The following is a 26,169-nucleotide window of genomic DNA, read 5'->3' as shown; positions in this document are numbered from 1 at the left end:
CCGAAAATACATTGATTTAAATTAATTTCAACTGTCTTGGGCCCTTTTAGAAGATCGAGTGTAGATAAGAGTGATTTAGCACACTCGAGTCTGCACACCTAAAGGAGACGGCTAACTTTTGACAACCAACTTATACTAATACTAATAGTAATACCATTTGTGATTTAGGTATTTTATCGATATTAAATTTGACCAAAACCCATAATTTGGTAGAGTGGACCGCTGCCAGCGTTTCTCTTTCCCAAACAAAAGGAAATGATATTAATTTGAATGACCGCCCGCAAATGCAAAATCTAATTCCATTCTAATGTGTGGCGTGTACGAATATTTTGTACCATATAATCGTAAGACGTCCACTAATCACTCGAGGGCAATCGGAATTTATGGTAATGAACTTTTGGTGAACTCAGGTATTAATATACAGAATAATATGTAAAATAAATATTAGAGTATGTAATTTAAGATAATTCGTCAGATTTCATATCAGCTGTGCTTTGTCGTGCCAGTGGCAGTTGCAGTGCCACCCTGCGTGATTATACGATGCTAAAACTTGTCCGGACTCCGGTTCTGGTAGCATTCTTATATTAATACTTTATAATATTACATTTTCCTGTTAACTGAATACAGTCCCGAGAAATCAACCCCACTAGTTTTATTTCTGACTTCAAAGTTGAAACTTTTCGCAATGTTTCCCCTATTCCCTACGTCTCCCTGTCTCCCTGTCTCCCTGTCTCCCTGTCTCCATGTCTCCCTGTCTCCATGTCTCCCTGTCTCCATGTCTCCCTGTCTCCCTGTCTCCCTGTCTCCCTGTCTCCCTGTCTCCCTGTCTCCCTGTCTCCCTGTCTCCCTGTCTCCCTGTCTCCCTGTCTCCCTGTCTCCCTGTCTCCCTGTCTCCCTGTCTCCCTGTCTCCCTGTCTCCCTGTCATGTTTCGAAACGATTATATGGTACAAAATATTCGTACACACCACACATTAGAATGGAATTAGATTTTGCATTTGCGGGCGGTCTCCCTGTCTCCCTGTCTCCCTGTCTCCCTGTCTCCCTGTCTCCCTGTCTCCCTGTCTCCCTGTCTCCCTGTCTCCCTGTCTCCCTGTCTCCCTGTCTCCCTGTCTCCAGTCTCCCTGTCTCCATCTCTCCCTGTCTCCCTGTCTCCATGTCTCCATGTCTCCATGTCTCCATGTCTCCATGTCTCCATGTCTCCATGTCTCCATGTCTCCATGTCTCCATGTCTCCATGTCTCCATGTCTCCATGTCTCCATGTCTCCATGTCTCCATGTCTCCATGTCTCCATGTCTCCATGTCTCCATGTCTCCCTGTCTCCCTGTCTCCCTGTCTCCCTGTCTCCCTGTCTCCCTGTCTCCCTGTCTCCCTGTCTCCCTGTCTCCCTGTCTCCCTGTCTCCCTGTCTCCCTGTCATGTTCGAAACGATTATATGGTACAAAATATTCGTACACACCACACATTAGAATGGAATTAGATTTTGCATTTGCGGGCGGTCTCCCTGTCTCCCTGTCTCCCTGTCTCCCTGTCTCCCTGTCTCCCTGTCTCCCTGTCTCCCTGTCATGTTTCGAAACGATTATATGGTACAAAATATTCGTACACACCACACATTAGAATGGAATTAGATTTTGCATTTGCGGGCGGTCTCCCTGTCTCCCTGTCTCCCTGTCTCCCTGTCTCCCTTCCTCCTGTCTCCCTGTCTCCCTGTCTCCCTGTCTCCCTGTCTCCCGGTCTCCCGGTCTCCCGGTCTCCCTGTCTCCCTGTCTCCAGTCTCCAGTCTCCATGTCTCCATGTCTCCATGTCTCCATGTCTCCATGTCTCCATGTCTCCATGTCTCCATGTCTCCATGTCTCCATGTCTCCATGTCTCCATGTCTCCATGTCTCCATGTCTCCATGTCTCCATGTCTCCATGTCTCCATGTCTCCATGTCTCCATGTCTCCATGTCTCCATGTCTCCATGTCTCCATGTCTCCATGTCTCCATGTCTCCATGTCTCCATGTCTCCATGTCTCCATGTCTCCATGTCTCCATGTCTCCATGTCTCCATGTCTCCATGTCTCCATGTCTCCATGTCTCCATGTCTCCATGTCTCCATGTCTCCCTCTCTCCTCTCCCTCTCCCTCTCCCTCTCCCTCTCCCTCTCCCTCTCCCTCTCCCTCTCCCTCTCCCTCTCCCTCTCCCTCTCCCTCTCCCTCTCCCTCTCCCTCTCCCTCTCCCTCTCCCTCTCCCTCTCCCTCTCCCTCTCCCTCTCCCTCTCCCTCTCCCTCTCCCTCTCCCTCTCCCTCTCCCTCTCCCTCTCCCTCTCCCTCTCCCTCTCCCTCTCCCTCTCCCTCTCCCTCTCCCTCTCCCTCTCCCTCTCCCTCTCCCTCTCCCTCTCCCTCTCCCTCTCCCTCTCCCTCTCCCTCTCCCTCTCCCTCTCCCTCTCCCTCTCCCTCTCCCTCTCCCTCTCCCTCTCCCTCTCCCTCTCCCTCTCCCTCTCCCTCTCCCTCTCCCTCTCCCTCTCCCTCTCCCTCTCCCTCTCCCTCTCCCTCTCCCTCTCCCTCTCCCTCTCCCTCTCCCTCTCCCTCTCCCTCTCCCTCTCCCTCTCCCTCTCCCTCTCCCTCTCCCTCTCCCTCTCCCTCTCCCTCTCCCTCTCCCTCTCCCTCTCCCTCTCCCTCTCCCTCTCCCTCTCCCTCTCCCTCTCCCTCTCCCTCTCCCTCTCCCTCTCCCTCTCCCTCTCCCTCTCCCTCTCCCTCTCCCTCTCCCTCTCCCTCTCCCTCTCCCTCTCCCTCTCCCTCTCCCTCTCCCTCTCCCTCTCCCTCTCCCTCTCCCTCTCCCTCTCCCTCTCCCTCTCCCTCTCCCTCTCCCTCTCCCTCTCCCTCTCCCTCTCCCTCTCCCTCTCCCTCTCCCTCTCCCTCTCCCTCTCCCTCTCCCTCTCCCTCTCCCTCTCCCTCTCCCTCTCCCTCTCCCTCTCCCTCTCCCTCTCCCTCTCCCTCTCCCTCTCCCTCTCCCTCTCCCTCTCCCTCTCCCTCTCCCTCTCCCTCTCCCTCTCCCTCTCCCTCTCCCTCTCCCTCTCCCTCTCCCTCTCCCTCTCCCTCTCCCTCTCCCTCTCCCTCTCCCTCTCCCTCTCCCTCTCCCTCTCCCTCTCCCTCTCCCTCTCCCTCTCCCTCTCCCTCTCCCTCTCCCTCTCCCTCTCCCTCTCCCTCTGCACGATCAAAATAAACTAATAAACTTGCTCGACTTTTCAAAACTTTTGTACCATTGTTTTCTAGAGACTGTGAGAATTTTCACAGTACCAAATTATTTGCTACACCTTTTTGGAATGATCAGTGAGTTTCGCCTAGGTACCATATTTGATGGTGCGTGGCTTTTGGAGCAAAAGTAGGTGTAAAAGTTGCGTAATTTGACGAAATTTGTTGATTTTTGTCGTATTATTCTGTCATATCTTCGGTTCCTTGAAGTTGAATGAGATCATTCTGAAAATTTGTCAGAACCTTCCAACCATACTTAACTACCGAACCTAAATTAGTTGGGAGAGATTGGCCTTGAATATAAGACTAAGAGCTGAGGTCTTAAAATGTCAAAATAGGTATAAATTCGTTGATAACTCAAATTCTGACCATCAAAATTGCTCAAACTAATTCAGGTTCAGTAAAACATGAATGTTTACGTAAGCTGACCAAATTTTAACAAAATTGTTATATGGGAAGTATTATAAAATTTTGATTGTTTCCGAAATAATTTGCTGGCCGAAATACGAGCTAAAAAACCTTCGATGGTCAGCGCGCGCGTTTTACGGTCGATGGTGCACGGCACGGCCTAAATTTATAAATCTTACCCTTGCCCACATCTTACCCTTGTTGATTTTAGTTAGATTCGAGGTATCTAGATTTGAGGTATCTCGCATATCAAATGAAGCGGTATGCAGTACAATACAAAACAAGTCACAGTAGATGTTGGAAGGTGTATTTACACGTACTTGCTTCCTATAGAATCAACAGCTAGCTGCTGTTCCTTGGTTTCCCTGGTCTTTTTTTGCCTTCTTCGAGCTGTAAATGATCCATGAGGCCAAGTAGACGTTTTCGTGATAAAACCTCTCTATACCGGGTTTCTCGCGGTATAAAGCGTTTCATATACCGCATAAAATGATAGTACAGCAGGCTATCGGTTCGATCTTGACTGTGCCAACTGCCAACTGCCATTGGTGCAGTTTCTGTGAAAATCGATAAGGCTGTATTGTAATTAGTTATGAAACTCTGATATCGTATGGTTAACGTTTTTCAGTTTCAGACCTTTTCACTTAGTAATTCCTGATTATCAAAATCTGCCGAGATTTACTGAACTCCGACTACAAATATTGGTGATTTAAGTATTCTTGAAAGGAAAAATTCACTAAGTTTTTTGAAAAGCATTTTTCTCCGCGTTTCATGCAATTTGATAATTTTTTGAATTTTATTAATTTCTAGTTTGCAGAATATGTCGACACAGAAGATAACAGGGGCAGCGAGCAAAATTTACAAAAGAGTGATGATGGTACCACCGCAACACTTCGACGTCATACATAAAAATCTGAACGCTCATATGAGGTATGTTTATCCAAGTTTCAAATCAAATTCGGAATTTTAGGTGTTCATTATTACTTTATTATTATCAGTAATTGGTAATGGTATTGTTTGTTTAAGTTCAAACATCTTATTTTTTAGATTGAAATACCTGGATAACTACATTAATTAACCACATTTCCTTATCAGCTTCCCTATCAATTGATAACATTGACCGATATTGTCTTGTTTAAAAAGAGACTAAAGACTCATCTCTTTGAAATATTATTCATATAAGTATCATATAAAACATTAGTTGCAACTGTTTAAAGTCAGGATGTGGCAATGCTTGTTCATGCAGAAAAGCAGGAATAAATTGTGAATCAACCTGCCTCAAATGTCAGGACAATTGCATCAATGTGCCAGCTGAGGACTTATAAGTAGGAGTATGACTCTTATCTAGTATATCACAATGCTGACAAGCATTACCGTTGCCATTATATTCACAATATTATTTACCCCCTATACTATTATATCCCCTTTGTTGTTTTTCAGACATTAATACTCATCGAAAGTAGTTCAGCAGGTATATTTAAGTTCAAAACATTCTAATTACGCACCAGCATGTTATATATATATATATACCAAATGCATGAGGAGCATATAATAAATATATATTATATTATGCTCCTCATGCATTTGGTCCGAGTCCGAGTAGCGTCGGAACACCTGGGAGTGGTAACACCACAAGCCAACTATGGACTCACATGCCTGGATCTGGCACCACTCTACTGGACAATGGCAGTCTATTCATCCATTCCGGTAGAGTCGACGGGATCAAGAGACAGGGAGTCGGCCTCAAGTCTTTCAAAACGAATCAGAAACTCCCTGATATCGTTCACTCCCACATCGGAGCGGGTTTTAACTGCTAGGCTGCATAGTAAGCAAATCAACATCTCTGTCGTTGTGGCCTATGCTCCAACAGAGGGTGCAGAGGAGAGTGAGAAAGATAAGTTTTATAGGACACTCACAGACACATTTGATGGGCTACCTCGTCACGATATCAAGTTACTGCTCGGCGATTCTAATGCAAAAATAACATCAGGCAGATATGGAAGTGAAGCGGTCATCGGTGGGGAATCACTCCATAGCTCATCAAATGACAACGGGACAAGACTTGTGGATTTCTGTGCGACGAACCAGCTTGTCATCGGGGGAACTCTCTTCGAGCACAAGAACATTCACAAGGGAACATGGCGGTCCCCCAACGGGCTCACGGTCAATCAGATAGACCATATCTGCATTGGAAAGCGGCTTCGTCAGTCACTTTTTGATGTTAGGGTATGTCGCGGGGCAGATATCGGCTCCGATCATTATCTGGTGCTAGGACTGCTAAAAATCAAACTTCAGTCAGTGACGAAGATCAACGCCAGCAGGCACAATGTGCCTGGCATTGAGCGCCTGAGGGATAGAACTAAGGTTACTGAGTACAATGTGGCTCTTCAAAACCGATTCGCAAGTCTGGATAGTGAGGTCGACCTCGAGGATATGTGGTGTAATCTCAGTCAGACCGTCACTGATGTCTCACTGGAGGTACTCGGCAAAAGACCCCGGAAGGCAAAGAAGCAACACCTGTCACGGAAGACCAAGGATCTACTGATTCAGCGGGCACAGTTTAAGCGCAGAGACCCAAACTCGGACGCTAACAGGTCAGAGTATTCTAAACTTAATAAGTTAGTCAAGAAAAGCAGCAAGCTAGACGACAATAACTGGGCAGTAAGAGTAGCTACTGATCTTGAGGAAGCAGCGAGCAAAGGTCAGCAGCGTGAGGTATGGGCAAAGATCAAGAAGATCTCTGGTAAGAACAAGAAGCCTCAAGCATCTTTTGTCCGGGACAAGGACGATAGGAAGATCACGGATCCCCAACAGCAGATGGATAGGTGGAAGGAGCACTTTACCGAACTTCTGAATCCTCGATTATCAAGTGTCGACCTAGCCGACCTTGATACAGTATCACCCCAACCCCACTTAGACTCTCTCTCTTGTTCGGATGGACCACCCACCAGAGACTAGATTAGTTATTCCCTGACAAAGAGCAGAGATCCTGGTCCATCGCTCTAAGAAGATGACAAAGGAACGTGCAGCGACATCGGACACATCAACTAAACGGATCGTTGCTGAAGTTCTTTCAGGACTGGACTTCGAGTGCAGAGCTAACCTTGGATGTCGGACCAGCAGCCTCTCGAAGATGGTACCAACAGCACGAGCGGCTGCGAACAGACAACCAAACCACCCCACATCCCTCGAGTTCCTGTCAATTCCCCCTTCATACCTCAACACTGCGACTGGCGATCCCCTCCTCTGGGATGACCCTTGTCACTATATAGTGTTGTCATTATATAGTGCGTTTTGCAGACTATATAATGACAAAGATCAGCTGTCATTATAAAGTGCTTGTCACTATATAGTGTTGTCATTATATAGTGTGATTACCGGACGGGATAACTAACGAGCAACTGAAGTATGATGCGAGTGCTCTAGTTGATCAACTAGAGTGTCTATTCAAGAAAGTGTGGGAAGAAGAGACTGTTCCTCAAGATTGGTTAAAGGGTGTGATAATTGTTATTGGGAAGACAGGGGACACTTCAGTCTGCGGGAACAACAGAGGGATCACTTTAAGGTCTACAGCATCCAAGCTTTTTCAGATGATTCTTCTCAAGCGGTTACATGCTGGTATGGAGTGTCTTCTCAGGGAGAATCAGTGCGGATTCAGACAGAACCGCTCATGTATTGATTAGATTTATTCTCTCCGAACTATTATTCATAACTGTCTTGAGTTTAACATTCCTCTTTTCATTAATTTTGTCGATTTCAAGGCAGCATTCGATTCTATTAGAAGGACCTTTATTTGGTGCAGTATGAGACACTATGGGCTGTCTGAAAAATATATCAGAATATTTCAGTCATTTTTTGGGGGTACTATGAGTGCAGTGAGGGTTAATGGAGAGCTGACAGACTGGTTTGATGTTAACTCAGGCACAGGTCAGGGTGACATTCAAGCACCTCCTGTCTTTAATTTCTGCCTAAACTTTTCTGCATATCTAGCTGAGACCAACAACACCATCAGTCAAGGCGCAGTGCTGCAGAAGGAGATGAAGACAGTTGAGGAAAAGGTCATTCTGGACACCGATTATGCTGATGACATGGCTATTAAGGACAACTCAGGTGAAGGCCTACAGGAGTCAACTGATCTACTAGTTTATTACAGCTCCTACGCTGGGCTCAGAATAAATGCAAAGAAGACCCAATTCATGGCTGTAAGCAATTGCGCCTCCCAGCGACCTTTCATCAAGGATGACTGTATTGAGCTGTCGGTTGAGGGTGAACCCGTTGAGCAGGTTAGCAACTTTGTCTACCTGGGTGCAACAATCAGTGGGGATGGGACAATCGACAGAGACTTGGATGTCCGTATCCAGAAGGCTAATGGCGCCTTTCATCAGCTCTGGAACATTTGGAATAGCAGAACTATAAAGACTCCAACCAAGATCAGGATCTTTAAGGCTGCTGTCCTCACCATCTTGTTGTATGGAGCTGAAGTCTGGAACACCACCAAAAAGCAAATGAAACGCTTCGAGGTTTTCCATCAGACCTCCCTAAGAAGGATCCTTAGGATTAAATGGTTCTTCTATGTTTCCAACGAAGAAGTTCTTAGGAGGGCTGGCATCAAGTCAGTCGAGACTTTCATCAGTGCTGCCAGGCTACGTTGGTATGGACATGTAGTTAGAATGCCAGACTCTAGACTACCGAGGTTTCTGTTGAACTGGAAGCCAAATTATGGAAAGAGGTCAAGGGGTAGACCCCGTAAGAACTGGAAGACCTGCGTACTTGAAGAATGAAGATTGAAGATGCTGCTAAGTTTACAGGTGTTGAAAACATCGACAACAACACAATAGGAGCTCTGGCTACCAACCGAGTACAGTGGAGACATATGCTACGCCGTCAACGCGATGTGTGTGATGCAGGCCACTCCGACGACTAGGAGGAGACCTTACCATGTAACATGTAACATGTATGTATGTATGTTATACGAAATTCGGTAAAAAACCCAAAATCGCCATATTCAGCTAGATTAAAATACCTGGATAACTACATTAATTAACCACATTTCCTTATCAGCTTCCCTATCAATTGAGAACATTGACCGATATAATTGTCTTGTTTAAAAAGTGTAATGATTCTTATTTATTCATTTACTTCAGTTTATGTTAATATTTACTAATGTTTTAAATTGTTTCAGAATGTTATCTTTACCTCACTGAATTTAATTAATCATGAATCAAGTATTTCAAACTTATGTGTGTTTCAGACTAAAAAGTGTTTCAGACTAAAAAGTGTTTCAGACTAAAGACTCTTCTCTTTGAAAAAGAATTCATATAAGTATCATATAATATCTTTTTCATAAAAACCATATTTCATAAAATTTTAAGTTTTTACTAATGTTTTAAATTGTTTCAGAATGTTATCTTTACCTCAGTGAATTTAATTCATCATGAATCAAGTGTTTTAAACTTATGTGTGTTTCAGACTAAAAAGTGTTTCAGACTAAAGACTCTTCTCTTTGAAAAAGAATTCATATAAGTATCATATAATATCTTTTTCATAAAAACTATATTTCATAAAATTTTAAGTTTTTATGTACATGTTCATGAGTCGCTTTAGAATTTAGATGGCTTGAACTGAATCTTTGGGTTTTGAGTTCTTTTTGGCTATAAAGCGATGTATAAATTTCTAATTATTATTATTACTATTATTATTTATTAGTTTACTCATGCGTAACTATCGATAAATGTTCACAGTTATATCTGTAGTTGTTCAAAGCCAGTTAACAAAGTAAAGGCTGTGTCGCAATGGCAAGCTCTTAGAGAAACTTTTAACAATCTTGGACTTCACACAGATATCTGTCCTGCAGCTCCAGGTATATATTATAAGCGAATCTTTGATTTCAATACCATCACTATCCTTCGGGCACTTTCCTTCCGACGAAAATGACCTAAATGCACGATTATTGACAGGTAAATATATTTGCACAAAAATATCAATCACGTTCGCGTTTTAGCACTCCTTCATTTACCAACAATCCAGGGGAAGTTGACATGGTATTTGCTGCCAACTCAGCGATAGTGCTGAACAACAAAGCTCTGATAGCGAAGATGGCAGTGGAGCCACGAAGGACAGAATCTGCGCACTTCGCTAACTGGTTTAGAAACCAGGGGTTCGAAGTGGAGGAACTTGAGAAGATCGTGAGTTATTCAAACCTCGTCATTAATATTCCAACTACCTCACAAGACATATTCAATATTCATGTTCGACATAATTCCGGTGACCTAAATGATTTGGGAACGAAAATATGGGGATTTTTCCGAAAACTGAAAAATTTCGTACCCCAAATTAAATCGTGGTATTTGGGGATTTTTTCCAAAAACCACCAACTTTCGCACCATGTCCATTTTAATATGTCTAGTAAGTTGCAAAAATTTTATATCACATCCAAAAGTTAAAACTCGAGTAAACTGTATGTCTAATATCGACATAACCAAACATTGCTACAGGGTAAACCGTACATGTTCTGCGAGGGTAACGCGGAGTTTAGCCCCACTCATGATCTGTCAAGGTATTTCTTTGGTTGGGGACAGAGAACTGCCGAGAGTTCTTATGAGCTTGTCTTGGACTTTTTCTCTTTGGACAAGAAGGACGCATTTAAAGTTAGACTGATTGACGGTTAGGAAAGTTATTTTTGCATAAGCAACTTTGGACGGCTATAACTACAATTTTAACAAGAATTGCGCCGGTTAGCGGACGCTAGATTTCCATCGCCCGTAATTAATTACAATTAACAATCGTTTCATATTGGTTAAATTACCAAATTTCTTTGGGGCGTTACAGAGAACAAAATGGAGGGGTTGCCGTTGTCAATTATTTGAATCGAAAGTTAAACGACCGGACAACCGTAGCGCAGCCTGTGCGGTGATATGCAATATGCATGATGCAGTTAAAAGGACATCTGTCCGACAGCGACTCTTGTCCGACTCAATATGTTACCAGAAAAAAAAGACATCTGTCCGAAATTGTGATCTAATTGCAATACGACACATTTCCATTTTCCAATTAGAGACATGATCTGAACTGAGATATGACCTGAGCTGAACTCTACCATAGTTTATTTTCATTTAAAGTCAAAAATTGGACAATAGTTTAAATGTTATATAAATAACTGATCTCCATACCGCTCTCCTGTGTGTAATGTAGGCTGTGATGTGATTGGCAGCTTGTTACAGCTTGTTAGTGTACGGCTATAGCATGATCCTGTCCTCAAATAGTCAATCACGTATCGATGGATCAGATCTCAATGGATCAAATCAGCATTATATTAGGACTGTAGGAGCAACGTCACAAGATTACACGTGACTCGTGAACGTAAAGGTACAGAACAAGGTCACCCACTCTCACCTGATCTTTTTAAAGTTTTTCTCAGTGATATGTCCTGCCTCCTAGATTTTCCAAATTGCCCCGTACTTTCAAATTTGACTGTTAGCCACCTACTGTGGGCGGATGACCTTATACTCCTTTCACTCGACCAGGAAACCACTCAAAAGCAACTTAATATTCTCGGTAATTTTTGTAAGGAGTGGGGCATTGAAATCAATGAACTCAAAACTCAAGCAGTCATCTTTGGTAAGAAAACGTTAAAACAGGACACACAAAACATCAAATTTACACTCAACGGATCTAATCTTGAAATTGTTGACAGTTATTGTTACCTTGGATTTGAACTTCATCAATCGGGTCAAGTACAGATCGCTCAACAAAATCTTAAAACCAAAGCAATGCGTGCATTTTTTGGCCTGAAAAGGGTTGTCATGCGTTCAAAGTTATCTTTTAAAGCCTTAGTTGTAGTGAACGTACGGAACGTTCACTAAAAATAGTTTGTGAACGCGTTCGCTAAAAGATTTTAACGTTCGGAACATAAGGAACGTTAATTGCTATAATGAAATTAAAATGCCGGACATAGCCCAATTATCCGGCAAAGTACTAGCGTTTCCATTGCCACTTGCCGACAGGATTTGCCACGTTGTAACAGACAATCCAAATGTCAATAAATCTCTACGACGCTTAATCGAAGCTGATTATGAACACATCATACGATCATGCTGTGTAACCCACCAGTTCGATCTACTTGCCGAGGATGTCGGGAAGTTGAGCTGGACCAAGGAGACATTGTCGAATTGTAACAAAATAGTTACAAATGTGAAGAATCACGACATGATTCTAAAAACGTTAAGAACCCATTCTCTTGTCAATTTGCTAAAACCAGGGGAAACTCGGTTTGCCACCCAGTTTATTATGTTAGAGAGACTGAAGGGTTCCAAGGATACTTTGATTAAGACTTATATTGATCCAACCCTTACTGAGTCTGTTAGCAATAAAAGTAATGCATACAAGAATTTGTTTGAGTGCGCTAAAGATTTAGTGTTTGACCCCCATTTCTGGATAGAAGTCGACTATTTATGCTCAATTCTCGAGCCGATAATGGTCTTGCTTAGATTTTCAGACAATACAGGGTGAGTTGAAAATAGTGTGTGGAAAGTAAATGGCTCTACTTTTTTTGACAAATGAAATTTCCAGTTAACTTTTGCATATTTAGGTAATGAAAATATATACTTTTTATGATAATACAATTAAAATACTTAATGATTAATAATTTGCTCAACCCATCGTCCTTTATTAACTAGGACATATTGATAACGTGTAAGACAATTGTCTATAGCCGACTTGACTGTATTATGGGGGCAGGGGAGTCTTATGGAAATTTTCTCAAAATCGACTTTTTAGTTAGTTGTTTCTGATAGAGGGGAGTAATATCTATCAGATGCTTTTGATGCCGTGGAAAAATATCGTTCCTAGCCGAAATTATTGCCGGTCAAAGGTCAGCGCGTGTGTGGTAATTGTATTGCGCGAGCGATTTTTGATCGCGTGCCCTGAAAATCGAGTCTAAAAATCCATTTTCTCCTACATTTTTTGAGCAATCACCCTGAAACTTTCAGTATATGTTCTAAGGATCATTTAGAAGAGATGAGCCAGACAGAATTTCGAGATAGGCCTTTAAAAAATTTTATTCGATTTTGAAAATCTTGGACCTCGTTTTTTGATGATTTTTTGATTCTTAAGATTCCTGTTGGTTTCATCGGTGTAATTTATTACAAATATTATCTGTTCACCTTAAAGTTAGCAAATTTTGCTTTCCGCAATAGAAACCATAAAAGTGATATGGTTAGTCTTGCCAACAAAAGGTGGCTCGAGCTCCATTCCCCCTACATTCAGTAGGGTTTTGTGCTCACCCGGCTTATCAGGGATATGATCAGCACACGAATCAGGATGTCTGGAAGGAGTTTCTAGATGTCATGGACACGTGGTGTGACGGCGCAACAAAGAAGAAGATAATTTCGCAGTACACGTTCTACCGAGAAAAAAAGAGGCTTATTCTGTACTGACGCTGCCTCAAGTTTTAGCCAAGATTCTGACGATCCAGTCTCTTGGTGGAGCAACTTCGGTTGCGAGGTACCCGAACTACAGAGTTTTGCAATGAAAGCGCTGTCGCAATCGACATCAGCCTCATGTCACCCTGTGAGACGAATTGGAGCTTGTACGACTGGGTGATAAACAAAAAAAGAAACCGCCTCACAGTTGACAAGCAGCGAGACCTTATTTATGTTAACGCAAGTTTGCGTCTTATGAACAATTCACGAATTAAGGAGCAATAATTTCATTACTATTTGCTATACTAGTGACTTATTTTTATTCATTATTGTTTATTTACTGTCTAATTCCGACAACATGGTTTTATCTCATTGTACGACTAAGTTCAGCGTTCACTACAACTAAGATCAGAATTAAGCAATAGCTAAGGTTCATGATACAATCTAAATTTTGGGTTGGTTTTTTGCGAACATTTGACTTTATAATGAATTTACGTTTACCTGATATGGTTAGGAGTTGGCTGGTGGCCATGATGGTATCAAAGGATGAGGAAAGATTAGTTGGTGCACAACTTGATGAAAAACGATATTTTCTGGCAACTGATTTATGGGCATTGTCTCTTACTTTTATATTCGTGTGCTGCCAAGTGTTTTATCTTTTAATTTGCTAGCCAGATAAAATTATTGATTGAAATTCCCATTGAGCAGTGAGCACGATTGAAATGATTCAAATTATAATCGTTAAATGCACAATTTTCCTCTGTACTCCTGTAACTCTTTCTTAAAATGAAACAATTGCCGTAATTAAAATCGTTCTACAAAGAGCGGTACGGACCACTTACGTTTCAAATGAATTCAAATTTTTCGTTAAATCACCCTTGTTAAATATCTTTGGCACTATCTTACTATATACTTACTATATACCGCCCACTTGCACTGGTCGGAGATTTATGGGTTTCGGCTCTCTGGAAAGAATTAAATTTTTATTTAAATAACCCGCAAGGGAGGGTTGCATCTGTCACAATGTAATTACGCCATTAATTGTATAATATTTAGTTTCAAACAACTCCGTCGTAACTTTATTTATTGCACGCGACTTAGTTTGAAGAAATGGAGTGACCTGTAACAGTGTAACCGGGCGAGGGGTTCTCCCCGAAATCAACCATAAATTTGACTTTGGGTATGTTGAAAACATATTAAAAACACATGCTGTACGACCTCTTATAAAATTTCAACCTCAGGGAGAGTTCATAGTGCACCCTAATGTTAAATATCTCAACTTCAAGGAGAGTTCATAGCGCACCCTAATGTTAAATATTTCAACCTCAGGGAGAGTTCATAATCATAGCGCACCCTAACGTTAAATATCTCAACCTCAAGGAGAGTTCATAGCGCACCCTAACGTTAAATATCTCAACCTCAAGGAGAGTTCATAGTGCACCCTAACGTTAAATATCTCAACCTCAGGGAGAGTTCATAGCGCACCCTAACGTTAAATATCTCAACCTCAAAGAGAGTTCATAGCGCACCCTAACGTTGAATATCTCAACTTCAGAGAGAGTTCATAGCGCACCCTAACGTTAAATATCTCAACCTCAAAGAGAGTTCATAGTGCACCCTAACGTAAAATATCTCAACTTCAAGGAGAGTTCATAGCGCACCCTAACGTTAAATATCTCAACCTCAGGGAGAGTTCATAGCGCACCCTAACGTTAAATATCTCAACCTCAAAGAGAGTTCATAGCGCACCCTAACGTTAAATATCTCAACCTCAGGGAGAGTTCATAGCGCACCCTAACGTTAAATATCTCAACCTCAGGGAGAGTTCATAGCGCACCCCAACGTTAAATATCTCAACCTCAAAGAGAGTTCATAGCGCACCCTAACGTTGAATATCTCAACTTCAGGGAGAGTTCATAGCGCACCCTAACGTTAAATATCTCAACCTCAAAGAGAGTTCATAGCGCACCCTAACGTAAAATATCTCAACTTCAGGGAGAGTTCATAGCGCACCCTAACGTTGACAGCATCACAAAATATTGACTAACGTTCACTAACGTTCACAAACGTTCGCGTTCACTACAAAATGATTGGAACGTACGTTCAGTACGACTAAGTTCAGCGTTCACTACAACTAAGTTTAAAGCACTCCTTACACTGTTCGACTCTCTCATCAAGCCCATTCTATTATATGGTGCTCCGATATGGACACCCACTAGTACGATCAATAAATCTCTTTGCAAAACGATTAACTCGACAGAAGCAACCGCTACTAACTTACTTAAAAAAATCAGCGCCTCTCTGCAAGAAAGAGTGCATATTTCATTCCTAAAATGGGCATTGGGAGTCCATCGTAAAGCATCAAATGTAGGTGTTTGGGGAGAAACAGGAAGAATTCCTTTGATTTATCAATCAATTCGCTTAACGTTAAATTACTTCAAAAGGCTAAATACAAAATCAAAGTCGAATTCGTTTGTCACTGCAGCCGTAAAAGAACAAAAATCACTAAACTTACCTTGGTATCGATACATAAAACCACTCCTTGAACTAGATGAAATTTACAAACTAGATCACGTAACTGCGCACCGAATTCTCAATACAAATGCAGCTAACAAAGCCGCGCCCAACCCTGTAAGTGATCACAAATTATTAAAAGACTCCCTCATAAATCAGTCAAATTTTAGTCAATCCATCAAACCACTATGCAGCAAAAAGTATAGAATTCCTAAAATCATCGAAGCTCTAACCAATCAATTCAAAAAATGTTGGCAATATCAAAAATCTACTTCTTCTAAACTCTCATTCTATCACTCAATCAAACACACCTTCAACCGAGAGCCCTACTTATACTTATGCAAAGGCTTTTCTCGTCGTTACAGTACCACAAAACTTAGAATCAGCGCACATGATCTCCATATTGAAAGAGGCAGATACTCCAACACACCCCGTGAGCAAAGACTATGTGGTTGGTGCCAATCAAGTATGGGCGTTGAGACCATCGAAGACGAGTCGCATGTTCTTTACATATGTGACTTGTATTCAAAACAGAGGTCGAAATTAGTCAAAAATCTTTCTCAAATGCCAATCATTGAAATAAGCAATGAAATCACCGACTCCAGCAATATCAATGAAACAAATCTCAAAGATCATCTCATGGAAATTTTGTCTCCTTACTCAACTGTAATTCCTCAAAATCACCAGAGCCTCCATATTCACTGCCACCGCTCACTTGATATTCAACCAAACACCCCACAGTATACTCAATTTCAAGAAAGGCGCTCCTATGCTGTCAATTGTGTGTGCACTTTTTTCCTTCGCTGCTCCGAAGAGCGAAATAGCTTCACCGAAGATACGCGTCAGCGTAATTCAAATGCACGAAACTTAAACAATTTTACTATCAATTTGGTGAGAACCTCGCGAATTAGTCATAATTAAGACTCAAGGATAACCCTGGCCCTGACTTCAAGCAAAGATGATTGTTTTCATTAACTTCTGTAAACAATTATGACGGTCCATGATAATGGATCTATAATTTAATTTTAATCCTGTGTAATCCTGTGTAATCCAATCCTGTGTAATCCGTGAGCTTGTGAAATACGAACGTGATCCGAAATTGGAAATGTGATCCGAAAGTTGGACAGATGTCGCCAAAAACGACTCCTATCTGACAGCGACTCTTGTCCGAAACCGGTAATTCGACTGTCGGACAGATGTCACCCAATCAAATCTGTGGTAGTTAATACAATGTGAATCATAATAAAATGTATCGTTCATTTCGTCTAAATATAATGAATCAATCTATTGGCAATCATGTTCAACATGATAGTCATAACATCATAATTTATACAACAGCATAACGGATTACTAATATCGGGTTGCACCAAGCACCCACAAAAAAATGAGAAGTTTGTATCGCATGAAGTTAACGAAAGCTTAAACGACAAATATCAATGCGAATCAAAATGTATAATAGCGAAAAGAGATATACATGCGCGACGACACGATTTATTAGCTCGATTCTTGGTATAGAGTACACCTTGACATAAAAGCATTGTAAAATGCGCGCGCGACCATCAAGTGATAATTTGTAAAGGAGCACGTGTTTGCGGAGGTTAATGCATGTTTTGCTTTGTGACACGACGAAAAACCTATACCCACTGTACCCATTCTCAAATCCTACCACTTCTAACCATCTATTGCCTTTTTAGGCGATGGAAAAAATGTTGTCCTTACAATAGCCAATAACGACGGTATGTACTAGTCGTGTTGGTTACTAGCATTACTACTTTACTATAGAGAGTCAGAGACGTTTAGTAGAGAGTGACGAATAATTGTCATAATATTTCCAGGTGGATTCTTTCTCAGTATCACCTTGATAACAAAGGCAACATGTAGATTGTAGGTGTTGCAATATTTTGTAAATAGTGTGAACTGCGATTCTGCACCTGGCCAAAACGTTTTATGTGCAGCAAAGTTGCTTGTTGACAATTAATTCTATTATGTACAGTAATAGTATCCATCGAACAACATAATTTTAACGGGATCACTTCAAATTTTTTCCCAGAAACAGTATTATGTAGACTTAAAATTCTTCAATTAAACTCTGTTGGAAGCAAATCTAAATTACAAAAGTGGAACTGAGTCGGAAGCTAATCTAAATTACAAAAGCTAATCTAAATTTATCTTCGTGAATGTCTTTTTATCCAATCGCAGTTCTTTTGTCAAACAGTACGTGTCGAACTAGAATTCAGGTAGCGAAATGAGGTTCTACAGTTTTGTCGAACTTCAGTGTGTGTCGAACTACAGTCCAAGGTAGCGCAATAAAGTTCGACAGAGTCGAACTTTAGGGTTTATCGAACTACAGTACGTGTGTACCCTGGCGATGAGCAGATTGAAATTGAGTCACTTTATTTTAGTTCCGTTGGTCGACACAGAATCTTTAGGTGTATAAGCGACTTACAGTTACACTGACACAGAATGTGTTGGACCCTTGTGACTAAAATAAAGTGACTCAATTTCAATCTGTTGAGGTTGCGATCAGCTTGATAAGTTGTTCATATGCCAAGATTCGCCATCTTTTGTTTAATAAAAAGATGTGTGCCCCTAACCATAGTTATGGGCATGTCAATATTTTCTCACTGTATACAGCGATGTCAAATTGACGTACACAAATCTGATAAAACGAACAACAGCCGATGGTGCAAAAAAGTGCGGTGATAGATCAATAGTGCAATTCCGCACTTTCGAATTGCCTCTGCTTGATAATCGTCATATTTACAGAGAGATTCTATCGGTTATCAGTATCACCTAATTAATAATTACCTTAATAATGGTCATATCTACAGAGAGATTCTATCAGTTATCAGAATCACCTAATTAATAATCGTCCGCGTATTTTCAGAGAGATTTTATCACCTGGATGTTAGCATGTTGCCTCTGCTTGATAATCGTCATATTTTCAGATAGATTCTATCGGTTATCAGTAACACCTAATTAATAATTACCTTAGTAATCGGCATATTTTCAGATAGATTCTATCGGTTATCAGTAACACCTAATTAATCATTACCTTAGTAATCGGCATATTTTCAGAGAGATTCTATCGGTTATCAGTATCACTTAATTAATAATTACCTTAATAATGGTCATATTTTCAGAGAGATTCTATCAGTTATCAGAATCACCTACTTAATAATCGTCGTATTTTCAGAGAGATTCTATCACCTGGATGTTAGCATGGCACCACTGTCTCTAGGACATGTTATGCTCTACCCGGGAGCATTTGACGAAGCATCCCTGAAGAACGTATATGACGCTCTAGGTAATTAACAGTCACATGATCAATCAAGCCTTTTTACTTTTAGCTATTGGAGCCCGAGTTGGAGTATCTTTACCGTTTTATTTAGTGGTGGATGTTTGACCGTCGGCCAGTTCGAAGCGGATCCGCATTGCAGAACCTTCGAATCTATTTATCGCTGTAACGAGGTTTGATCGTCATCTTCGTACAGCGTTCGATGTCTGTCTGAAGGTAAAATGGTGACATCCTCTGTATCAGGCAGAGGTCGAGTGTTAGCCGCAACTAAATTATTCTAGATTCCTCTCGAATAATTTTAAAGATTTTATGTCAATTTATTATCGAAGAAAAAGACGATTTATGAAGGAGCAACCCTGCATTGTACCTAATAAAAATTTCTCGAGATGTCCACTTCATGATGCTGCTCTACCACTTTAACTTATGTCCTTTAAGCGCTTTTAACTATCGTTCACCGAACCTTGACTTTGGCTTTGTTAACAATAACAAGTTTTGGCCGGTAGAGGGTCCACAGTAGTCCCATTACCTTAGTATTGCTGTACAACTTCTACATATTGATACATATCGCTGTATTTGGACATGAAACAGCTATGTAAGCCCTATAAAACATAGCTTTTATAACTATATCCAATAACCCAGGTAGTAGAGATAAAGTGATCGAGCTAACTTTGGAGGAGGGTCTCCAGTTTTCCTGCAACTGTGTATCCTTTATCAGCAACGACCTGGAAGCAGTTGTAGTTGCTCCACATTTCAGTGACAGACTCGGAAATGTTTTACAAGACCTAGGGTTTGTGAAAACTACGTATTTTGTTTGATCTGAATCTGATATAAAATTACGATTATAGGGATGGAAAATGTTAAAATTAAAACGTAGCTTACTTTTACTACCACAAATCGAAATGATTGCGCCAATTTATTCCATGATAATAACTGTAATTTTCCCGAATGACTAAAAAGAACCTCACGCCACAGGTACAAATGTGTACAAATAGATTACGATCAGTTTCTGCTCAGTGGAGGTGCAGTGAGATGCTGTGTGGTTGACATCGCTCAGACAAGAGATGTGTAAATCATAAAACACCTGGAGTAGCTTTACAAGGACGCTTGTGACGGATGAAACGAATCCAGGGAAGTTGTTTGAGTATTTAACACCATACCACCAAACATCTCATCATGTCATGAAGAGTGAAGAGCAGGAGACCATTGCTTGTTAGTGAACATTGGTTAGAGAAAATAACGAACACATATCATATATATAAATAATATCATACATTATATACTACAACCATACTTCATAACATTCTAAGTTCTTATGTACATGTTCATGAGTCGCTTTAGATGGCTTGAACTGAATCTTTGGATTTTGAGTTCTTTTTGGCTATAAAGCGATGTATGAATTTCTAGTTATTATTATTATTATTATATTGAATCTAAGTATCATATTATCAGTAAATATCAGATATATAAATTCAGTATAGGGGCATATATTTTTAGTATAGGGGCATTATTATCAACAGTTACATTGTTTATTAATTATTTCATATGTTTATTTCAATTTGACAGATTTTAATAATTTTATCATGAATATTTTTGATTTAAAACAAAAGAATTTGTTTCAATTTCGCCATTGAAGTTGGCTTCAGCCGCTTATTTATTGTAACTCTGGAGATTTCAATATTCAAATTCGTATTTTTCTTTTTCGTACGATAAAGATGAAATAAGATTTTAGATAGTTGATGATTATTCGATTGATTTTATGAGTGAAGTTAGAATCTGATTACAGAACTGAATTCAATACTGAGAGAAGGTCCCATATAGGGGCCCTATTAAAGGCCCTATTAGGGGCCCTATTAGGGGCCTATTAAAGGCCCTATTAAAGGCCCTATTTATACGCTCTTGCTTGGAATCACTACTCGATCCAAAAATGTTTATCACTAGTAGCTTAGTAGGGTGTCCTGATCATTAGGCAGATAATTAATTTTTTATTTTGCCACATACAGTTACAAGCCGTGACGCTGCGTTAAGAACTACTATTTTTAAATTTAACTTTAAGAACTTTATTGACAGATGAAATTTCCAGTTTTTGTACACTGAAGGAGTTTTTAGACAAGCCTGACATCTCGCCAAGTGGGGCAGCAGTGGTCTAGACACATATATTTACTGTCTGAGCTGTATCAAGGCTCTGAACAATTCTACAAAAATGTGATTGTTAAATGTTAGCTTATGCCTGATAAGTTTATGATAGAGTAATAGGCTTATAGAATCAGATTTCTGAATAACAAAGAATCCGGAAAAGTATTCAACTTCAAGTGGCTTAAAAGAAAAATACCAGCGCTAAGATCCGAGATCGAATTTCGGCGGGCTTCCAAACTTGGTCAGGATTGTACATTGAAATTAAGTTCTAATATTACAGAGGTATTTTCATAATAGAGTAAGGATTCTCTCATCTCGTGTGTTATACTAGGTAATATGCTATTACGTTTTTACCGACGCGACATACCTAAAGTTAAACCTTTCTGTTTAACATTTGATTAAATAACTGTTTTTAAACATTGTTAGTTGGAAGTTGATATATTCAAATTTATATTCAAATTTCTGTTAAAGTTCAGATTATTCATGCATTTTGCGTATTTGCATACACTCAATTTGTAAATTCCATCCATATTTCGTCGTATATAAAGATAATCGCTTTGTTTGCTATCCTTTTTGAGCTTGTTGAACTTGATCCTTGCTGAGTCATGTCAGTTTGTGGAAGTTTCCGGTCGGATATTAGCGCTTACACACTAATGTCCGTCCGAATTACCTTATCGGACCTTATTTGAACAGACATTATGTGAACAGACATAATGTTGAACGGACATTAAAATGAACGCTCGAAGGACTTCAAAACCATTAAAAATCCGCATTTATTCATCTTCCCCAAATACATTTTGAGAATTATCTATAATGGAGGAATCTAAAATATTTCGCATACAACGTCTGCTTTTAAAGTTTTAACAAATCCTCATAAGCTACTAACGTAATTTTAAATGGGCACGATCCCAAACTGGACTTATCTTGTATCTGTGTATTTTAAACTATGAAAATAACTTCTGTAACCAGGACTAGTAGTACTACTAGTACTATTTACTGCTAGTACCTGTACAGTAAAACATCGCGAGGGACAGAATAATGTTTACCAAAAAACCGCGTCACAGCCAGGTCCGTTATTATAGCGAGCGAGGTTGATAATTGGGGCGCATTATTGATATCGCTTGTAATCTCTACTGTAATTCAAAGAATTATTTTTGTATGTATGTATGTACGACCGCCCACGTGCAAAACAAACGAAAAATATGAACTTGCGTAGTAACCATGGTAACGAGGGTTGTTACACGCACGTGCACGTGCAAAGATTGTTAAAACGGCATTTTTTATCGGTTTTGTTGATATTACGTTGTGTTTAGTGCGAGCAACATTTTAATCGGCTGTATCTTCGGTTTGTTTAGGATATTTTTTGACGCGATTTAAACTTACTAACAAAAAATACTATTAGATTCCTCCCTGTGACCACGGGTTTTTTATTTGTATTATAAGCAGTTGAGGGGGACAATTTACCCAAAACTGCGTTATACTTATAACGAGGTCCGTGTTATATTAAAGCAGGCTATATACCCGCTAAGCTCTATTAGTATTAGCTGAGATTTTCACATAAAATAACTTCACTCGATTAAATTGTTTTTATTTTTAATGAGTCATTCACTTACAATCCAAGTTTGAAGTTAAGGACATGACAAATCTCGCTGTCAGATCTTGGAAGCGGTTGATGATGTGCCAACCCACTTCCTTTGACGTAATACACCAGGTGAGAGTCTGATCTCATCGATCCTGAGAACAAATTTACTGAAATACTTAATCATATTCATAAATACTGACTGTGCAAAATTATTCACCAAAATTGTATTCTGCCAAATATTTGAAAAGTAACAACGAAATACATTTTCTGGTTAGCTCGTCAGTCGTCTCACGTGAACTTATATTTGCAGGGGCATAACGCGTACATGACAATGGATTCACCAGTGGATAGGGCTCTTGCTATGAAACAGTGGGAGGGAGTCAAATCAACATTTGAGTCTATCGGAGTGGAGGTACAATCACATTAAACATTTTTTCACTAACCATTATGGCACTACAAACAAACACGGTCAGATCACTTGGGTAACTTCCAAGAACGGTTAACTTTCAACAAAATTGTGTCTTGTTCCCTCTCAATTCTGTCCTGTACTTACCTTAAAAGAAATATTTCCTCTACTTCCATACTAATGATCTTGTTGTATGATGATGCAACAAATGCGTCACAAAGCCGTCTCAGCCACCCTGCACTGCCTAGGTGGAGGTTATAAAGAACATGCCGGGTCAGGTTGACCAGGTTTTCTGTGCTAATTGTGCTCTGGTCTGGGGAGGGAAAGCTCTTATTTCAAACATGTTCAACCCGCCACGCAGAGCTGAGTCAGAGCCCACAATAGAGTGGTTTAAGGAAAGGAACTTCGAGGTAAGTGGTGGAAACCGCTGTCGGCTGTCGGGAAGTCATGACCCGCATTGACATTAATAAAGTAAATTATTAGTTTTTATCAAACATCATTCAATTAATAATAAATTGAATATTGTTATCCCTTAGTCTCTTCTTGACTTCTTGCAGCACAGCAATCATATTGAAATAATCACAGAACGTTCCAATTATCTTACTGACCTGGACCAGACTAAAATTATTGCAGGTATACGATTCTCGACCTCATGGTTTGAACCTGGAGGGATGTGGTGATTTTGCTTACAACTACAACAGAAAACATGCTTACTTAGGATACGGATTCAGGTAGACTTTTCTTGCGTGTGAATATGAATTGTCATCGTCAATATGTCTCCACACCCAAAATTAGAAACTCTTGATCGCCGACGGTACCAACCTTACTCTCATAATCATGAATGAATTACCTTATGTTCCTGCCAAATCGACTGTCGCAGCACGTAATGTACAATTAATGATGACTTGAATGTTTGAGCACGAAAAACACAGCAAGCAATACCAATATTGTCTTTCGTTAATACCAGGCGGCATCAGCACCTTCTTCTATAAATCTATATTTTATTGGCAAAAAAAGAACACAATTGCCGGTCTAACTATACACTAACTATAACATTAACTATCAGATCAGATAAAGAATCCTACGACCTAGTAAAGGACGTTATCGACTTCACAGGAACGGAGTTTCACAGCCTGCACCTAGTCTCCGAGTTGTGTTATCATCTTGATACAGCCATGTTGAGCCTGTCTCAGGGCCATGTTCTAGTGTTCCCTCCGGCATTTGATACACACTCCTTCAATCTTATCAAGTGAGCATGTTACAGCTGTGGTTATCTTGAACCGTTTGGGTGATCTTTGAATTTTATGAGTTTAAAGCAAACAGCACTTAACTGCACCCGGCAATTGTCTAAGAGACTGGCTGAAGCAATATTATAACGATATCTTACACTCTAACAGTAACGTGTATAAAAAGTTTATTTCCCCAGAGAAGTGAACGGGGCAGATAACATTATAGAGATATCAGAAGAGGATTGTGTGGACAACTTTGTACCAAACGCTATTCCTGTCCACGGTTAGATCCTTTATCAGCTGTTTAAGCAGTGTTAATTGTACTTGTTGGTCGTTTCTGATACCATGTGCCAACACTTAACCTGTTATTAAAATGAGTATAACCATGCTACAAAGCTTCCACATAACGTTACATTAGCCTGGCATCTTGCCTGAAAACTTAATACTTGTTCATTCGTGTAGCCAGCCAAAAACGCAAACAAATTCCGGAAATTGCAGCTAGTTCATGTAACACACTAAACTAGCTACCCAGTTACCATAGTTACCATAGTTACCATAGTTACCATAGTTACCATAGTTACCATAGTTACCATAGTTACCATAGTTACCATAGTTACCATAGTTACCATAGTTACCATAGTTACCATAGTTACCATAGTTACCATAGTTACCATAGTTACCATAGTTACCAGTAACTACTGACAATCCTGACTATCTCCTCTCCCCTGCCAGATGGAGACAAGCACTATGTAGTTGGGATGGCATTCTCTCCGGAACTGCACAAGAAGTTAACAGATCTTGGTTACGAGATTCTAATCACCCCTTACCAGGAGTTCCGTAAAAGTGGTGGCAGTATCAGGTGCTCTGTTCTCGATATTGGTATTTAGAAGGAGGGATACTGTAAAAGTGGTGGCAGTATCAGGTGCTCTGTTCTCGATATTGGTATTTAGAAGGAGGGATACTGTAAAAGTGGTGGCAGTATCAGGTGCTCTGTTCTCGATATTGGTATTTAGAAGGAGGGATACTGTAAAAGTGGTGGCAGTATCAGGTGCTCTGTTCTCGATATTGGTATTTAGAAGGAGGGATACTGTAAAAGTGGTGGCAGTATCAGGTGCTCTGTTCTCGATATTGGTATTTAGAAGGAGGGATACTGTAAAAGTGGTGGCAGTATCAGGTGCTCTGTTCTCGATATTGGTATTTAGAAGGAGGGATACTGTAAAAGTGGTGGCAGTATCAGGTGCTCTGTTCTCGATATTGGTATTTAGAAGGAGGGATACTGTAAAAGTGGTGGCAGTATCAGGTGCTCTGTTCTCGATATTGGTATTTAGAAGGAGGGATACTGTAAAAGTGGTGGCAGTATCAGGTGCTCTGTTCTCGATATTGGTATTTAGAAGGAGGGATACTGTAAAAGTGGTGGCAGTATCAGGTGCTCTGTTCTCGATATTGGTATTTAGAAGGAGGGATACTGTAAAAGTGGTGGCAGTATCAGGTGCTCTGTTCTCGATATTGGTATCTAGAAGGAGGGATACTGTAAAAGTGGTGGCAGTATCAGGTGCTCTGTTCTCGATATTGGTATTTAGAAAGAGGGATACTGTTTGTGGTGGCAGTATCAGGTGCTCTGTTCTCGATATTGGTATTTAGAAGGAGGGATACTGTAAAAGTGGTGGCAGTATCAGGTGCTCTGTTCTCGATATTGGTATCTAGAAGGAGGGATACTGTAAAAGTGGTGGTAGTATCAGGTGCTCTGTTCTCGATATTGGTATTTAGAAAGAGGGATACTGTTTGTGGTGGCAGTATCAGGTGCTCTGTTCTCGATATTGGTATTTAGAAAGAGGGATGCTGTAAAAGTGGTGGCAGTATCAGAGTATCAGGTGCTCTGTTCTCGATATTGGTATTTAGAAGGAGGGATACCGTAAAAGTGGTGGCAGTATCAGGTGCTCTGTTCTCGATAT

General features: G+C 40.5%; 4 protein-coding genes across 4 annotated transcripts; 2 read left to right on the top strand and 2 right to left on the bottom strand.

Annotated features, from left to right (window-relative positions):
- Positions 1 to 922: 922 nt before the first annotated feature.
- LOC134815486 (octapeptide-repeat protein T2-like) lies at positions 923 to 1,417 on the bottom strand. Its single transcript, XM_063824023.1, has one exon. It carries the CDS (start codon positions 1,415 to 1,417, stop codon positions 923 to 925), a length of 495 nt encoding a protein of 164 aa, XP_063680093.1.
- Positions 1,418 to 1,621: 204 nt separating this feature from the next.
- LOC134815485 (octapeptide-repeat protein T2-like) lies at positions 1,622 to 2,080 on the bottom strand. The gene has a single exon (XM_063824022.1). It carries the CDS (start codon positions 2,078 to 2,080, stop codon positions 1,622 to 1,624), a length of 459 nt encoding a protein of 152 aa, XP_063680092.1.
- Positions 2,081 to 4,442: 2,362 nt separating this feature from the next.
- LOC134815377 (uncharacterized protein ZK1307.1-like) lies at positions 4,443 to 20,497 on the top strand. The gene is made up of 7 exons (XM_063823910.1): positions 4,443 to 4,566; positions 9,390 to 9,496; positions 9,664 to 9,821; positions 10,131 to 10,299; positions 18,766 to 18,876; positions 19,507 to 19,654; positions 19,840 to 20,497. The coding sequence occupies exons 1-7, from the start codon at positions 4,457 to 4,459 to the stop codon at positions 19,934 to 19,936; spliced, it is 900 nt and encodes a 299-aa protein (XP_063679980.1). The 5' UTR covers positions 4,443 to 4,456; the 3' UTR covers positions 19,937 to 20,497.
- Positions 20,498 to 22,543: 2,046 nt separating this feature from the next.
- On the top strand, positions 22,544 to 25,700 carry LOC134815716 (uncharacterized protein ZK1307.1-like). The gene is made up of 7 exons (XM_063824291.1): positions 22,544 to 22,711; positions 22,893 to 22,994; positions 23,237 to 23,398; positions 23,622 to 23,719; positions 24,055 to 24,237; positions 24,415 to 24,500; positions 24,950 to 25,700. Exons 1-7 carry the CDS (start codon positions 22,637 to 22,639, stop codon positions 25,102 to 25,104), a joined length of 861 nt encoding a protein of 286 aa, XP_063680361.1. The 5' UTR covers positions 22,544 to 22,636; the 3' UTR covers positions 25,105 to 25,700.
- Positions 25,701 to 26,169: the final 469 nt, after the last annotated feature.

Source organism: Bolinopsis microptera, chromosome 5, assembly GCF_026151205.1.
Source record: "Bolinopsis microptera isolate Bmic1 chromosome 5, MBARI_Bmic_1.0, whole genome shotgun sequence".
In the NCBI taxonomy this organism is placed as follows: domain Eukaryota; kingdom Metazoa; phylum Ctenophora; class Tentaculata; order Lobata; family Bolinopsidae; genus Bolinopsis; species Bolinopsis microptera.
This window is presented reverse-complemented; position numbering and strand designations above follow the sequence as displayed.

Excerpts from the sequence above, each read along its gene's own strand:
- LOC134815716 (XM_063824291.1), top strand. The coding sequence starts at position 22,637 with ATGACAAATCTCGCTGTCAGATCTTGGAAGCGGTTGATGATGTGCCAA. Across the intron at positions 23,720-24,054 it reads TACTTAGGATACGGATTCAG|ATCAGATAAAGAATCCTACG; the intron begins GTAGACTTTTCT and ends ATTAACTATCAG. Across the intron at positions 24,238-24,414 it reads CACTCCTTCAATCTTATCAA|AGAAGTGAACGGGGCAGATA; the intron begins GTGAGCATGTTA and ends TTATTTCCCCAG.
- LOC134815377 (XM_063823910.1), top strand. The coding sequence starts at position 4,457 with ATGTCGACACAGAAGATAACAGGGGCAGCGAGCAAAATTTACAAAAGA. Across the intron at positions 9,822-10,130 it reads TGGAGGAACTTGAGAAGATC|GGTAAACCGTACATGTTCTG; the intron begins GTGAGTTATTCA and ends ACATTGCTACAG. Across the intron at positions 19,655-19,839 it reads AATGTTTTACAAGACCTAGG|GTACAAATGTGTACAAATAG; the intron begins GTTTGTGAAAAC and ends CTCACGCCACAG.
- LOC134815485 (XM_063824022.1), bottom strand. The coding sequence starts at position 2,080 with ATGGAGACATGGAGACATGGAGACATGGAGACATGGAGACATGGAGAC.
- LOC134815486 (XM_063824023.1), bottom strand. The coding sequence starts at position 1,417 with ATGACAGGGAGACAGGGAGACAGGGAGACAGGGAGACAGGGAGACAGG.